The sequence below is a fragment of the Alosa sapidissima genome, chromosome 3, assembly GCF_018492685.1.
Source record: "Alosa sapidissima isolate fAloSap1 chromosome 3, fAloSap1.pri, whole genome shotgun sequence".
In the NCBI taxonomy this organism is placed as follows: Eukaryota; Metazoa; Chordata; class Actinopteri; order Clupeiformes; family Clupeidae; genus Alosa; species Alosa sapidissima.
Window position 1 is genome coordinate 11,643,268 of NC_055959.1, and position 17,133 is coordinate 11,660,400.

Sequence of the window (17,133 nt, forward strand, 5' to 3'; positions counted from 1 at the left end):
TAGGCCTATTTAGCCTTCTTTTTTACAATAATATTTCTCTCAAAATCTGAGTGGGTTAGGCAGCAGGTTATCTGACTGTATGATTGATTCTCGACAGTGTCAGCATGTGGTAGGCGCCCACATGCCTATAGTCTGTGCCCAATGCCCTGAATATCGTCGACCTTGTCCCATTTTGTGTGTGAAAAGAAGGCTGTGTGTTTCCATACTAGACTGTATCACTATACAATTTCCAAGGAAACTTTAAGAATCCTGTAGTGTGCAAGCAAGGTCAAGAAAATTATGCAAGTCGGTGCACTCCCAATATTTATCTCTGGGTGGTGCTGCAGTATAAAGAGAAAATGAGAACCAAAATGATTTTTCAGACTTGTGAGGTCTGCTGTTCAGCCCCTGAAGGGATTTCTTTTCTGTTCATTGCTTTTTGTGAGAGTGTTTCTACTTATCTCAGTAAGGGAAATAAATCAAGAGGCTATGTTGAGTACATATGTCTTCTGAAGGCCTAAACAGAGCCCAGCCAAAAACTCCAATAAAGTTTTGATCAACTTTGATCAGCTATGACCATGCAGGATCCAGACCAAATGTGACAATGTTGCTACATACTATTCCTATTGATGTACCAGCATGCAAAATTTGAGCCTCCTACATGGTTTAGTTCTTGTGCTTTGGGCTTGTGAACTTTGACAAAAAAAAGAGGCCGAACAAAATCGACACCCCCCTCCCCCTGTAAAATTGGCTGTATCTTGGAAAGTATTGATCTTACATAAAAGTAATTTTACAGTGTGTCTCCTGGGTAACATAGGTACACCTGGTAATTTTTTCAGAATTTTTTGAGACCTAAGTGCGTGGGCCCTGGTTGAATTGACGTGGAATGACCCCTATGGGAATGAAACTGTTAAGTTGTTCTGGAGGTGATTGTCCTGTAACGCCTCCCAGAGGGCAGTAGCTGGAAGGTGTAGTGTGCAGGGTGGGTGATATCAGAGATTATCTTGTGGGCTCTGCGTAGTGTCTGTTTGTGGTGGAGTGATTCAATGGTAGGTGAACCAATGACTTTGGATGCTCTGTTGATGATGCACTGTAGTTTCTTCCGGGAGAGTGTGTCAAGACTGCCAAACCAGACTGTGATGGATGTGGTGAGGATGCCTTCAACGATGGCTGTGTAAGCGGAGCAGAAGATGAGACCTTACTCTGAACTTCTTGAGCTGTCGGAGATGGAAAAGTCTTTGCTGGGCTTTTTTGTAGATGTGATCTGTGTTGATTTTCCATTTAAGGTTGTTGCTGATGTGGGTCCCAATGAGTTTGAATGTATCAGTGATAAAGATGGGTTCACCTTCAATGAACACAGGAGTTTTGGGGGATGGCTAATCATCTCTCTACTTAGCTGGCCCTAAGCAGATACCCTTTCTTATGAACTGCAGTTCTGCTCAAGGTATTTCCTGGCTCCATGTCGTCATAATGCTTGCAATCAAGTTAAAGTTGGTTTCTGTTGAGACACTATAAAACATTTCCCTGTCATTTGCAAAGCTCGAAGGTAGACCTTGACTCATTGGTTTGGAAAGTAAAACTGTAACCAATAATATCAGAGGCAGTAACATCATCATGACATTCCTGCTGGTTCATTCTTTGGACTGTAGACAGATGAACTTTCCCAGCTTTAAAACAACTTATTGTGCATTTCTTGGACCAAGACTCTGCCTTCCTTTTCATCAAACAGCACACCTTTCAATGAAATCCTAAATTGTTGGTAGTACACAGTATCTAACCCTCATTCCTCAGAGCTCTCACATGACATGTTTCCAATAAAATCTCCTGGAACCGGACTATTTTGTTTTTCAAACATGTAAAGGCTCAACTCTTTCACAAACAAACACAACACAAGCACAAACTATTACTATGCAACTTCACAGAAACTGTCTGCTGTCCATCCTGACTTCACAGAAACTGTAATACTTCTGTTTGACAGTACCACCCACTGAGGCTTCACACTCTCCGTCTATTCTAAGTGGAACAGGAAACTGCATAGAGGCCGCAGACATACAGCACCAAGCAGGGGTGGCAGGTTCGCATTGCTGTAGGTTTCCATCTGAATATGGAGGTGGTGAGCCCTGGGTAAGATGCTCCTCTCTGCATACCTTTGATAACGTCAGCTGATGACAGTAAATACTTTTGGTATAAAGTAGAATAGACTGTATTAGTGGTTTCTGCAAGTATTTCTGAAAGTATTTGTACTGTCTGATGTAGGCCTGAATGTATGAAAGCACTGGTTGTTCTTTTTCTGGGTTTGACTAAAGTATTACACTAGTAAGCGCACATTTGAATCTTTGAAGATTTGCACAAGATTTTGAATTGAGAATTCAACGATTCTTAATGCAATTCCAATAACTGATAAGTGCTTGAAAGATTCTGCTTTCAATAGGGTAAATGGTAAATGGACTGCATTTACATAGCACTCTTCTACCTCTCCAGGCACTCAGTCATTGTGCAAATATACAGGTTAATTTAGCAGGATTATTAACTGAAGGCAAGAACATGTTTGAAAAATATATTGACATTTAAAACAGGCGTATACAAGACCATGATATGTTTGAATATGAGGAGTGATCATTGGGGTCCAAGCAGCGTGCAAACGGGCCCTAGTAGCAGATGGTTTCTTCAACATAACATTATGTAAAAGTTAAAAACAAAATTGATTTTGAAATTGTAAATTTTTGAATAACTAACCCAAAGTACTTCTTCTTTCTCTTTGGGTAATAGATATGTTGAGATGATAGAATTGGACATGGATGATGCAGATTCAGACCCAGGTAAGGTTTGAGCAGACATGCGCAAGTTGGCCCTGTTATCCACAAACATTCTGCTTCAAGTATATTCTCACTTTATGATGACCAATAGATTTTCATTTTCTTCCTTCCATAAAATCTAACAATAAAATATAACTAATATCTAAATATCTAATAATAAAATAAAATCTAACTAAAATATGCTAAGCAAACATAACCTCAACCATAACCATAACAATAAAAGAAGCATAAAAAATGACCATGTCAGTAACAACTCTGTTGACATAAGTATCAGTAGGAGCCTCAGAAGTGGTATGAAGTGTTATAGTGTTTTCTGGAACTTTCCTGTCTTGGTCACGTATGTGTTTGCTATAGATGAGCTGGTGCACTTGGGCAGTGACAGTGAGAGCAATGATCCAGGCCAGCCCTGTATCCAAATCACAGATGAGTGCCTCCCAATTGAGACCCACAGCGTCTCACTTGGAGTCCTGTCAGCCATGCCAAGTTACACCATCAGTAAGTAACAGACGCCTCCGTTTCTAGAAGCAAGATCATGTTCTCACTTCATTCCATCCAACTTTTTATCAATATCTCTTGCCAGGAAATGAAAGGTCAGGGTTTCACCCCCACACTGACAGCCAGCACTGTGAGACAATGGCTCATACTTATGTGTGACACTATCTCAGTAGTGACATTTATAATTATTGTATCTCTGTCACCACTTAGACCGTAGTAATTTACATTTACTCCTATCCTATCTCTGTCACTATGCAAAAGAAACCGCAACCACTAACTGAATAGCAATAACCATCCCTCTGACCAAAATGTCAACTCATCTTCCTCCCATATGTTGCCGCTGTTGAGCCAAAAGGTTGAGGATTGAGGATTCTCTGCATATCACTTCAAGGAGACCCAGTAGCTGGACAAATGTGAAAACAAACAGGCTTCACTCAAGTTCTACAGCAATCTGAGCATATATTTCCCTGAGGTCCTCTCAGCACACTCTTTGTGTGTGTGTGTGTGTGTGTGTTGCAGCAAGGCGAAAGGCAGAGCTGAAGAGCCTGAAGACCATGTCCAGAAAGAAGGGTGTGTGTAGGATTCGAAATATGCCCCTGAGTGTGGACAAAAAGAGATGTCTGCGGTACACCAGAAATCCCTGCTTATATAAACGGACTCATATGCCTCTGTTCACATTCCTCCAATTGGACGCTTTTGAATTGAATGTCATGTCAGCAGTTGACGATACGAGTGGTGAATGTTGAAATCTTTCTATTGTACTCTCCCATCTCCTCCCCCCACCCCTCCTATGCAGAAGAGAAATGCGTCTGGATGCAGAGGACCCTTCCACTAACACAGCCTTTCAGTGCGGTTGCCATCAATTTGCTCTAAGGGTGGTGGGTTTGTCAGACAAATTCACATTAATACACAAATACCTGGATGGACACATGCACTAATGTCTTTGGACTTATTTGAATACTTTATGTGAATGTGAATACTTTCACACAGGCACAGAAACACACACACACACACACACATATAAACACACACGTGACTGGACAAAGGTGATTTTTTAAATGTGTATTTCATACCTATAGGGAAGACTGCGTATGCACTTGTCCACCCTGTTCAGTGTTAAGCCATGGAGGGGCTCGCTGAAGCAGGTCGGCGCTCGCTTTGGCACGGTGGTCCTGTCCTATTTCCTCTTCCTGCGGACCCTTCTGCTCTACAATGTCGTCATGTCCCTCCTTGTGGGCATTTTTGTGGCGCTGCCACAAGCCATACTGAACCCAGATCAGCCTCAAGCCCAAGACCCGACATTCAGTGGCCTGGAGCTTCTCACTGGGGAGGTGAGTAGTGGTGGGAACTCCTCTTCCATTCCTCAGATGAGGGCCATCGGAACATTATGTCCCACAGAGCTTCATAATATGTTGCTCTGTGGCCATTAGTGCTATTTTGTCTGGGCCTTCTTTAATAATTGTAGTAAACATGGTGTTGTGGTAACATTCATTTTACTCACTCATATTTTAGTATGGTTTTCATTTTCCATTTTAGTGATATGCCAGCAAAATACTTATACTGAGTCAAATCATGTTGACTTGGAATCTACACCACAAATATTTATTAAACGACTGTGTGGCATGTATGATCACAAATTGAAGGGGTGAGAGAGAATGTCTAGCTTTTGTGGTAGCTCTCTTTTTTTGTCTCTCTCTCTCTCTCTCTCTCTCTCGCTCATGTGTCCTCTGTTTCTCCACATCTTTCTTTTTCATTTCACCTTTTTCGGGTTGCTCTAAATTCTTTCTCTCTACATGCTATTCTGTGGCTGCTATTCTCTCTCAGGGATACTTCACCAACTCACTGTTGTACTATGGCTACTACACCAACAGCAGCCTGAGGGTGGCCTGTTTCCAGTCGGACTGTGGGCAGGCAGTAAAGTTGGGCTACAGCATCCCCCTGGCCTACATCCTCATCATCATCATCTCTTTCTTCGTCACCTGTGTTATGCTTGTATACAGGTGCAATCAAAGCCGTTGTCTCTCTCATTAACTGTACATACACACCGCCGCCGACTTGAGCTTCCAAAGAGTCAGGAAGTCATTCATTTTCAATGGAAGCCAGCTTCTTTCAGCTGCCAGAAGCAGCAAATCCGTCGGCGTCGCGTTTTGGCCGTCTTGAGCATCAAGCAGAAAGTTGAAAGTCAGTCAACTTTATGGTAATGAGCTATGATGCGGTTCAGTGACCAACGACCAGCAACCAATCGAATAGATAGAACATGATCGAATGTAAAATGCTGTCACGTCAGAGCGGCCAAAGCGTCCAAAGCTTCCCTGGACTTTTTTGACAAGCGTCCTTGACAGGGCGACCAGAGCTACTTTGGAAGCTCAAGTCGGCGGCGGTGTGTACGTACAGTTAACATGGGTCTAGCCCGATGGTTTTTACTGTATGTAGGGTGGACAGGTCATCTCTGAAAATTCAGAGCATTCTTGGACTTACATCAAGTAATGCAAGTAATGTATTCAGTCATGGGAACATCTCTCACCTCCAGAGATGCAAGTGAAATAGAATGGGCTGAGAGGGAAGGAGATACAAATCATATCTAAAATGCATCTATCTTAAACATAATCTGAAGCAGAAGTTAGTAGAAATGACATTAACACATAAACACATATATTTCCTTTTGCCACTTGTAGTCTTAATTAACTGTGTTTAATATACTCACTGCTAGTGATGGGGACGAGACCGCCTATGCCGAGTCCGAGTCAAGACCGAGTCTATTGGTTTTCAAATACAGTCGAGTCCGAGTCAAGACCGAGTCTTTGAGGAAGCAAGTCCGAGTCGAGACCGAGTCCTTTAGGAGTCGAGACCGAGTCGAGACCAAGACCATAAAAAAATTTCAGTTTTAATATTCATAATTTAATATCACTCCAGTTAATAATCAACAATTAGGCCTACAGACTAAGCTAGATTGGGAATTGTTTTGTGGAACAGTTTTAACGTCCTAATATGGACTATGCTGACCTACAGACACTCACCGGCATCAGAGCCATAGAAATAAATAAACGGCTCTGATGGCAGTATCTTTGCATTGCACCATGGGATGTCATTTTTAAATAATGCCGGTCAACATTGCATTTTATTATTATTGTTGTTATGTGTTGTCTGTTTTTTTATATGAACATAAAAAATGCGTTGGTCTCGAGGACTCGGTCTGAAATTACGAGTCCTTCTCCTCCCACTGTGGTCCGAGACCGAGTCAAGACCGAGTCTTTGAAGGAACAAGTCCGAGTCGAGTCCGAGAAAGCAGAAATCGGTCTCGAGTCTGAGACCGGATTCGAGTACTACATCACTGGCTGCAGCACTGAGTACTGGTAACCTGACTCTCGCCAGATGAATTTCGTTCCGCTTAGCTCCGCTTAGCTCCGCCTAGCTCCACTCGCATCCATCTGGGATCGGTTCCATTGAGAGTGATTTCAGCACAAGATTCTCTGGGTAGGAGCTTGCGGTCGCGGGGGGCATTGTTAGTGTCATGGTGTCTGATATACTCTACTCCAGTGTGTGGAAGTCTCTTAACTTGCTGTCGGAAGGGGGACATTGATGTTAGTGTCATGGTCTTTGATATACTTATGGCTCCTCCAGTGTGTTGAAGTATCTTGGTAGGAGTCATTGATATTATTAGTGTCACTGTCATGGTCTTTGATATACTCCCTGCTCCTCCAGTGTTTCAAAGTCTCTGGGTAAGAGCTTGCTGTCTGAGGGGGGCTTGACGGCGTGTGTCTTCTGCTCCTGGGATTTCAAAGTCACCAAGAAATCATCCATCCTCCTGAAGCAAGCCAACATCAGCACCCAGCTAAAGGTGCCAGAACCATCTCTCCTGGACCTAATATAAGAGCTTATGATAACCTCTTATACAGCACAATATGAAGCTGTAATAATGATAATAACTATATGTGTGTTAAATAAAATGAACACGTGTTTATGTGTGTGTGTGTGTGTGTGTGTGTGTGTGTCAGTCTTGATTTCATTCAGGGAGTTTGCATTGGTTCCCATATGAAAATAAATAATTTTTTTAAGGTGGCATACTACGGAGCCCCTAAGGGGACATGAGCAAAAAAAAAATCTAAAGTTTAGTTTCATGTGCTCACGTTTGCTCAAGTTTCATGTGAGCACATGAAAGTTTCGTGTGCGCACGCAAAACCTTTTCACATGAAACTTTCATGTGCGCACATGAAACTTTCACGTGAGCACATGAAACTTTCAGTCAATAAGAACTACAACCTTATTTTCCTGGAAGTCATCAGAATTATTGTTTTGAGTATCAAGTAAACAGTTTGAACTCATCAGAAATCTGTCAAAGTAGAGGGAATTTGCTGTTGGAGTTTCTCCCCAAAGAGCACAGGCCTTGTCTACTCAATGCGTTGTGTTCTCCCTGACAGGAACTGATATCTGACAGCGTGGCCCAGAGGAGGAAAAGAGATGGGATTGTGTGCCAGTGGCTGCTGTGTGGACTAGTATGGACCATTTGTCTGGGCTGTACTGGGATCTGTGTCTTGGGCATCTACTTGTATATTAACTTCCTTCACCTGAAAAAGGTGAGACTCGTTGGGTGTGGCCCTGTGCTTAGTGGACCTTAGAGTGCTTAAAGGAGAATTCCGAGGGTCAATGAATAATCTAGAATTCTCTCTAGAATTCTCCTTAGGCTGAATAGGGTGCTAATTCAAACTGTTACATCATATGGTTGAGCCTGCTAGGTAAACATAGCTTTGAGCTATTGAACTAAAATGAGACCCCTAGTGCAAGTGTAATCCAAATTGTAGTGAGATGCATGAATGACACTTTCAATCATTTGAATCATTATTCTCAACATCAGTTATGCACAGGTGGGCACAAACGCATCAAAAACTATTTTGTTCCAAACTACAAATTCTAGCTCATGAAATGTAATAAAATAAAATGCAAAACAGTGACACTCATTAAAATACAAGTAATTAGTCATTTGAAAATCCAAAAATACCCACACGCTAATCTTAAGTCTTTTTTTATACTGAAAGGTCAAAACACCAGAGATTCTTCTTAGAGCATCAGTGACATACTCCACATGCAGAATAATAATGTGGGAAGACTGGTCTGCTGTAAAAGTCCATGAAGCAAAGGCACATTTTGAAAAGTAAGGTGGTAAATAAAAGCAAAAGCACAGAAGATATTATATGAAGAGCACTAGCTGCATTTCAAACAAATGTAACGTGTATGGCCTCTAATTTCCAGCTGTAATAGTAATTTACTATGGGACAAACAAATAATAAAAAAAATGCATTTCTTAGTTAGATGCAAGTTAAAATCAATATTATATGGAGACCTTACACTAGTTATTTGAATCAGTACTGCAACAAATGTAGCATGATTGGCCTTTGTTGCCTTAATGCCATTTTCAAGAGGAGTTTCTTCTCCTGTGTTCAAAGCCCATTCACTGGGAGGGAGCCCGGTCTAGGGTGTCACATGATTTCCGTGCATCTAACCTGGATATTGCCATTGCCAACATCAGAAAATATGGCAAAATCTTTCACTATGGTGATAAGCATAGCCTATTGTCATGGTTATAGGTATTAACTGATTGATGAAATTTGGGATTATTTGATTATTTATTATTATTTGAAATACTCTAAATACAATCCCTCAAAGTATTTTGTTACAAACTACGTCCTGCAAAATACAAATGACAAAATATGTCCATATCTGTGCACAATTGAACAATGTTAAAAGCAGCCTTTACTTGCTCTGATTACTAACATGTATAGTATTAGAGCTGAAGTCCTGTACATCCTTACTTTTGAGCAAGTCAGGGTTATTGTCCTGAGCAGGCCTATATGTTAGCATTTTTGTATTATTTTTTTATGTCATCCACTTCCCTGCTAAACTACACTGTTGCATTTGTTTGTATAGCTGAATAGATTATATAGGCATAGTTTATTTTGGGCGGTTTCAAATTATTGCCCTACATTATCTCTTTGATTATATCTTTAATCTTGTCTTATATATTTCCTGCTTGCTAAACTTTGGTAAGATTAATTCCAATAAATTGCTTTGGGCTAGTTTAGGGCAGCGCAATAATGCTAATTATATGTTAATATGTTATAACGTAATAATATTATTGTAATGTAATAACGTGCTTCGGCAGAAGTTTTACTACATGCTATGGAAAATGGAAGGCACCGCATGCCCTCTCTGTGGATTGGCCAGTGGCGCATGCAGTTCTTTACGGGTGCATTGTCTGCCCCAGAGTCACTAAAGAGTTGCATGAAAGTGTTAGTCGTGAGAGTTATCTGTGTGTCAAAGTGCTGTGTGCCAACCCAGAGAGGAAACAGATTTGATCTGAACAGACAGAGTAATGTTGTGCAGCACTTGTACTGTTGCATCATGCCATGCATAAATGCTCAAGACAGAATAATTGTGTATGTTTCATTACAGATTGAGAATGTCTTAGGGCTGCCTTTTCTGGTGAGCACTGTAAATCTGCTGCTGCCAGGCCTTTTCAGAACCGTAGGCAGTATGGAATATTACCAGTCCCCCAGCACACGGGCATATGTGGCCATCTCAAGGTAAGCTCCAAGACAGCTCAAGGCTCAAGTCTCATGCTGCGCCTGAAAAAGCCATTATTACAAAATCCTATTACAAAGTCCTATCAGTATGTGGAGCTGGTTCCTATGAAAAATAGTAATAGTCTCTGAGCCCTATATATTTGAATGTAAAATACAGATTACTACTCATATTATCTGTTAGTGATGTAGTACTCGAGTCCGGTCTTGGACTCGAGTCCGGTCTTGAGACCAATTTCTGCTTTCTCGGTCTCGTCTCGGACTCGTTCCTTCAAAGACTCGGTCTTGACTCGGTCTCGGACCACAGTGGGAGGAGAAGGACTCGTAATTTCAGACCGAGTCCTCGAGACCAACGCATTTTTTATGTTCATATAAAAAAACAGACAACACATAACAACAATAATAATAAAATGCAATGTTGACTGGCATTATTTGAAAATGACATCCCATGGTGCAATGCAAAGATACTGCCGTCAGAGCCATTTATTTATCTCTATGGCTCTGCTGCCGGTGAGTGTCTGTAGGTCAGCATAGTCCATATTAAGACGTTAAGACTGCTCCTCTAACCAATTCCCAATCTAGATTAGTCTGTAGGCCTAACTGTTGATTATTAACTGGGGTGATATTAAATTATGAATATTAAAACTGACATTTTTTTATGGTCTTGGTCTCGACTCGGTCTCGACTCCTAAAGGACTCGGTCTCGACTCGGACTTGCTTCCTCAAAGACTCGGTCTTGACTCGGACTCGACTGTATTTGAAAACCAACAGACTCGGTATCGACCCTTCAAAGACTCGGTCTTGACTCGGACTCGGCATAGGCGGTCTCGTCCCCATCACTATTATCTGTTATGTCTGTTTTAGATTTCTGTGCGCGCTGCCAAAAGTTTGGAATTGCATAGAAAATGGCACATTTCCCAGGAAAACCCATATTTAGCCTTGAATTATGTATCAAAAATATATGGCTATGCCAATGTTAGAAATAATTATGTCTACTTAAAATAAAAAAGGTATTTTTATTTCAAGTATTTGCTTGCATCAAAGAATACTTCAATTGGTATTTGGAGCAATGCTTTAGTTCTCTGTCTTGCTGTAGGATGAAATAGGCACAAGTGTCCTTCACATTGTTTGGCATGGCAATAAGGGCCCTATCGTACACCCGGCGCAACGTGGTGCAAATTGCGACGCAAGGCTTATTCATATCTTACACCCAGTCAGTGACGAATTGTTCGCCATGCGCTCCACTTTTATTAACCTTGCGCCCAGGGGTGGTCTGCGCATGATCCAAAATCGCTATCTTACACCCTCTAAAAATCATTACATCACTGACCAAGAAAAAACAGGTTTATAGTGAAAGGCGCATGTAAAGCACAGCTGAAGACACACTGTCACGAGATGTAAGCAGCCCTTATGAAGCAATCCCAAACAACTTCTCTGCAGGATAAATATTCGTAGGATTTTTATTATTTAATTCGGACATTATTGTGTTGCTTTTTTCAGGCTATGTATTAGATTGTAACCCCTTGTCAGTCAATAGTGAAAGTAAATAACTTTGTAGAACTGTTTTGCCATTGACTATGAGGTCACGGTGAAGTTAGTCTCACTTTACCTTTGAATTTAAATAATAGGCGAGTGCAGAATGCATGTAATCACAAACAGGTTTCAGTAAAGCAAGGTTCAGTGGAATCGTTGTGTTCCACACGGTCTTGCATGCAAGCAGATTCCTTCAAATGCGCCGCTGACTGGCAAAATACCGATGTGCAGTTTGAAGTTGCGCTGTTAAAGGAAATGCCAAATGTCACTGTCATTGGTTTAAAGGATGTTATGCCCAAAACACACCCATGACTGATTAAGAAACAGAAGAGCAACCCTTTTGAACAATGCACCCGACGTTTGATAACAAAATAACCATGAATATGGACTGGACACACCGCTAAATTTATGTAAGCTTTTCACCACTGACCATGCGTTTCAGATCGCCAAGATAGGGCCCTAAATGGAGTTAGTCTACATGGATAATTATTCCTTTTAACTCGAGGGCTTTGCACTAATATTCCATTGGAAATATGTAATTTCCAGCTGTAATAGTAATTTACCATAGAAAAAAGTCTACATGGTTGTGGAAACTAAATGAAGAGATGCAATATTTTAATATAATGAATAAAACTATTAAAATGTTTTTTGTGTCCTTCATGCATCTCACTGCAATTTGGATTGCACTTGCAATAGGGTTGCATTCAGTTCATAACAGTCGTTTATTACACATACCATATACATTTCGGAACAATTTCAGGTTCTTTGACTAGAAAGGTGTGATTTTCTTTTAAAATCAATCAGTTATTGTTTGTATCTTCTTAGTGATTCCAATCATCTGTATGACACATTTGTTTCTCATGAGGATGGGATCGGAAGACATGTGTTAGCAGAAAATAGCTATTATTCATCTTGGCTGTAATTCTAATTTGCGTTGAACTGATGACCCTGCTCCTCTTGTTCATATGAAGCCCTTATCTCCACCTGTCTCGTTCTCCTCAGAAATTTGCTGCTGAAGACAAGCATTCTCATATTGCTTTCCTTTCACTGGATGACAGACTCAGCGATAGGTTTCAGAAGTCATCAGGCAAGAATGCAACTGTGCACCTGTTACTGCACTAGTGTACATCATATGCCACAAATGCCGGTCCTTATTTGAGATCATTTCTTGGACCTCCTGGCACTCTTTCGCTGACAGGATTACGTATTGTATAGGCTACATACATGTTTAGTATGGACATAATTGTGTGGTGGCATAACGAGATGGTTCTGCTCTACTGGCAGTGACAGAAATCCAAGGATACAAGGAAGTTTATTGTCACATGCATATTGTTACTGGATGTAAGAAATGCAGTGAAATTATGTATTATGTATCCATTGCTGTGTCATTTATGGCCAGTACGGAGAAGAAGCATTTTCATCTGATCTGTCACCTCTATGATCTCAGTGTTGGGAGACCTACGCTGGACAAGAGTTGTACCGGCATATGGTTGCAGACCTAATCATGACCCTGCTGTACACCATTTTGGGAGAGTTCTTCTGGAGGTAAGGCTTAGCAGCAACCAATAACATAGCCTACAACACCCTAGTGCAGGGGTGCAAACTGCGGCCCGCAAGCACTTTCATCCGGCCCGCCGAGCATTTCATTTAGTCATCAGGCTGCTCGCTATTTTTTTCCTGCGATAGAGACGACGTTGGTTAGCTTTACTGCAAACTGCTTTTCACTCTCCTTAGATAACGTTTACAATGTCAATGTCAAAACATCATGTTAAATAGAGATAACATCATGTTAAACTAAATTAACTCTTAGTTATCTCCTTTGCAGCAGATCTAACGTGAACATTATGCAATCCATTTAATTGGGAACGCGTCTGCACTCACGAGATGGAGAGAGAGCCGCAGGTTCCAGCTGGCTTGTGATTGTTGAAAATTGATATCTCCTTCTTATAAGAAAGTTTTAAAAGGAAATCATGAAGGCAACAGTAGTTCCCACTACTGACCATTTAAAAACTGTGAGAGGGCCCAGCCGTAGGTACAGCACTAGCCATAGCGGAGCAGGCAGAAGATCATTGAGAAATAAACGTGAATTAAAGCGACAGTGCACAATTTATATTTTGTTAAACAGCATAAAATTAGCAGTATTTTTAAAACAAATTAGCAGTATTTTAAAACAAATACTTTTCATACTAACTATAGCTAACTACTAAATTATAGGCTATTTTCAAATTTTCAAAACCCAATGTGGCCCTTGAGCCAAAAAGTTTGCCCACCCCTGCCCTAGTGTAATAGCACACCTGAGAGTGATAGGACTCAAAGTTGTGCCATCTTTCTGCCAAGTTGTGCCAGCATTATACTGGGCTGAACAGAAGGGTATTTACTTTTATATAAAATTCAGAACTAATAGTTTAGATTTACTACATCTGAAATATAGCTTTTTTTCTTTTCTGGAGAGATTGTGCTGCTCTTCAAAAAACCCTGAAGGGGCTGTCCTGTTTTAAGTCAGGCAACATACTTAGCCAGGTCTTAGTTTTCATGTTTTTATTCTTTTAAAAACTCTTAGCAGTGTGCTTTGGATTGTTATTATGATGGAATATCCCCTGCCAAGCTTTTCGGGACCGGAAGTAATCTTGTCAACCAACAATTTCCCCAAGCATTCATGGTGCCATATCTAAATGTTATCTCCCCAACACCATTGTAGCGAAGGGAGAGAGCAGTTACCCCACCCGGTCTTTAACCCAGGTCTCCGGAGCACTAAACGTGCAGCTTGATCGCAACGCCAAAGAGCCAGGCCCGTTGTTATGGCAGTCAGAGCACATAGTCAACTGTAGTGACGGTACTTTGTCACACTGCCTTTCCCTTCGGGAAGCTTGCCCATGCGCTTCACGCACACTGGCATCCATCGCGCAACCACCAGCCGTACTTCTCCTATCCCAGGGTGCCCCACACAAGTGCTTCACCCATCTCTGGGATCCCTCACACAGGGCTCAACCAATCCTAGGGGTCCCTCGGCTCACACACTGGGCAAGCTTCCAATGACCTCACGGCAAGCCATCCCACTTCTGACACCATATGTTGTGAAGGGAGAGAGCAGTTACTCCACCCGGTCTTGAACCCGGTTCTCTGGAGCACTAAACGTGCAGCTTGACCACAACACCAAAGAGCCAGGCCCGTTGGTATGGCAGTCAGAGCACATACTCAACTGTAGTGACGGTACTCCGTCACAACCATCTACACTAATGCACATCATCACACCCCCACCTCCGTGCCTCAGTATTGGGACCATGCATTCTGTAACTGTAGTTGTTTTGTTCGCGACAACGTGCTGGACCCAATCAGAGCCATCTTGCTCTCATTTGACCAGTGAATGTGCTTTCACTTGTTCATCGGGCTTATTTTTATGCAGTGTAGCAATGTGTTGCAGCTTTTTGCCAAAAAGTAAGCAATTATGCAATAACGTTTATGCAATGTCCTTCACACTGAGCTATCATGGAAATGCTGATTCCCACTGATAACCCTTGTGGTCTGAAGCACTTGACCATCTGGTTTTCAGAGCTACAGATTCAAGGTAAGAGCCACTGCCTCTCTGACTGGTCTGACTGGTGACCACAATCAGAAAGTGATGATCTGACCCTCAGAAAACATACACCCAAATGTACCCTCTCAGCTAACAGGGATGACATGAGTAACCAAATATAGCTCAAAAGTATCCTTCTCTTTACATTTTCATGTAAAGCTCACTAACTGATGATAATAAAAAATCATTCAGAATGGAGCATGTCAGTGTGACATCTGTCTCTACCCACAGTCAGTGTGTGCTGGGGGTGAAGATGAGAGAGAAGCGGCCTGCATTTGACATCGCACGGAATGTTCTGGACCTCATCTATGGGCAGACTCTGGCCTGGTAATACACCCCATTACACACACACAAAACACACACGCACACAAAAATACACACCTTCACACTGTACTTTTACTTTCTCAGGGCAGGAGTGCTGTTTTCTCCATTGCTGCCAGCTATTCAGATTCTCAAGCTACTTGTACTTTTCTACACAAAAAAGGTACCACTTCACAATGTGCGATGTGTGTGTGTTTGTGTGTGTGTGTGTGTAAGTGTAACATCACATTGTTTGTCTCTCAGCATATTAAGTGTGTGTGTGTGTGTGTGCACGTTCACCTGCAGGCAAGTCTGCTGCTGAACTACCGTCCATCCCACCAGCTGTGGAGAACCAATCAGATGAACACAATCCTCACCACTCTCCTCTGTTTCCCAGCCTTCACTGGGGCAGTTGTGTATGTGGCCTACGGTATATGGATGTAAGGATGGGAGCCTACACACAAACACACACACACACACACACACACACACACACACTCCACACATCTATATCTGTAATCAAATTTACAATGTGGTACTTTGAGATGTAGGAACATTCTGTCAATAAGTTGCATAAATGTCTGCGTATGTTGGCCCTCAGGGAGAAGCCAGACCCCATCTGTGGTCCATTCCGGTCACTTCCCACAATGTTTTCACTGGAGAAAGAGTGGGAGGAGTTGGAGGAGGCCCACGCTAGTTTGGCATGGCTGTCTGTGGTCTACACGCACCTACTGAGGAAACCCCTCTATCTCAACATCATTTCCACATTTCTCATGTGAGTGCCCCTCAAACACAACTTCATTTGAATTATGCCTGCAGGTTAGAGCAGCACATAAGGGTTATTGAATTGGAGCTATGTACTGGCTAAGAAGAAGAGCAAATTGTGTATATTTAAGTATACAAGTGTTCTTGAAAATACATCAGTAGTAACTGACACATTGTTGTTCTACTGTTGTTCAGGATGGTGATTTATGCATATAGACAAAAAAATGATGGTCAGAAGAAACTCATTACCCTCTTGAAGAAGCAGATCAGAAATGTAAGTTTATTTTTCCTTCTGGCAAACTGACAATCTGTGTGTGTGTGTGTGTGTGTGTGTGTGTGTAGGAGGGAGTATCAGGTTCAGTATGATTGAAAGAGTTATTTAAGAGATACACTGATATGTCCATGTGTTGTACTGTAGGAGGGGGAGGATAAACATTTTCTCATCAGTAAACTGAAGGAGCAGGAGCACCAGGAGTGATTACAGACATGACAAAAGGACTGCCAGAGACAGGGAAGGGGGAATACAGAAACTCAAGAACTAATTGTTTTTATTAACAATGCTTGTGATTTTTGTTGTTGTTGTATTTTATGTCACAAATAATATAGTATTATAGAATAAAATGTGTGTTGGATATGCTGCAACTGTGCCTGCCTGCCCCTCTGCATTTGTTCTTGTCATAATATACTCGACTTGTTAAAATAAATGTATGGTAACAAAGTGCTGAAGTTTCTAAACTGTTAGGGTGATATTTTTACATTTTAATGTCTTAAGTGTAAGTGTATGTGTAAATGTCTGACTTATATTCTATATTTTAAAAACATTACGAAACATTTTGGATGGGTGGGCTCAAAATGTATACCAGGCCTAAACGGACCTACATGAAGACTGCACAATAGTGCAGTACTGTCTCGGGTATAGTATCTGTCTGTGATGTACTTTGTGCTGTCTTACTTCTCCCTTGTCCAACTTCAGAGAGATTAAGGAAAATGACAGGGGGTTATTAGGTAGGCCAGTTTCAGCTAACAAAGAATCTTTGTGTATGGTGACACCCATCAAGGTATAGCCAGTGACGCTTTCAGTAGAACTTACCATTAT

General features: G+C 41.5%; 1 protein-coding gene across 1 annotated transcript; it reads left to right on the forward strand.

Moving 5' to 3' along the window:
- The first annotated feature begins 927 nt into the window (after nt 1-927).
- LOC121705234 (transmembrane channel-like protein 6) lies at nt 928-16,676 on the forward strand. The gene is made up of 19 exons (XM_042086099.1): nt 928-1,423; nt 1,958-2,103; nt 2,749-2,798; nt 3,150-3,290; nt 3,810-3,915; nt 4,087-4,168; nt 4,370-4,621; nt 5,115-5,290; nt 6,993-7,128; nt 7,709-7,864; nt 9,738-9,868; nt 12,401-12,485; nt 12,846-12,943; nt 15,204-15,299; nt 15,381-15,456; nt 15,579-15,712; nt 15,874-16,047; nt 16,233-16,311; nt 16,456-16,676. The coding sequence occupies exons 2-19, from the start codon at nt 2,084-2,086 to the stop codon at nt 16,513-16,515; spliced, it is 2,052 nt and encodes a 683-aa protein (XP_041942033.1). The 5' UTR covers nt 928-1,423; nt 1,958-2,083; the 3' UTR covers nt 16,516-16,676.
- The last annotated feature ends 457 nt before the right edge of the window (nt 16,677-17,133 follow it).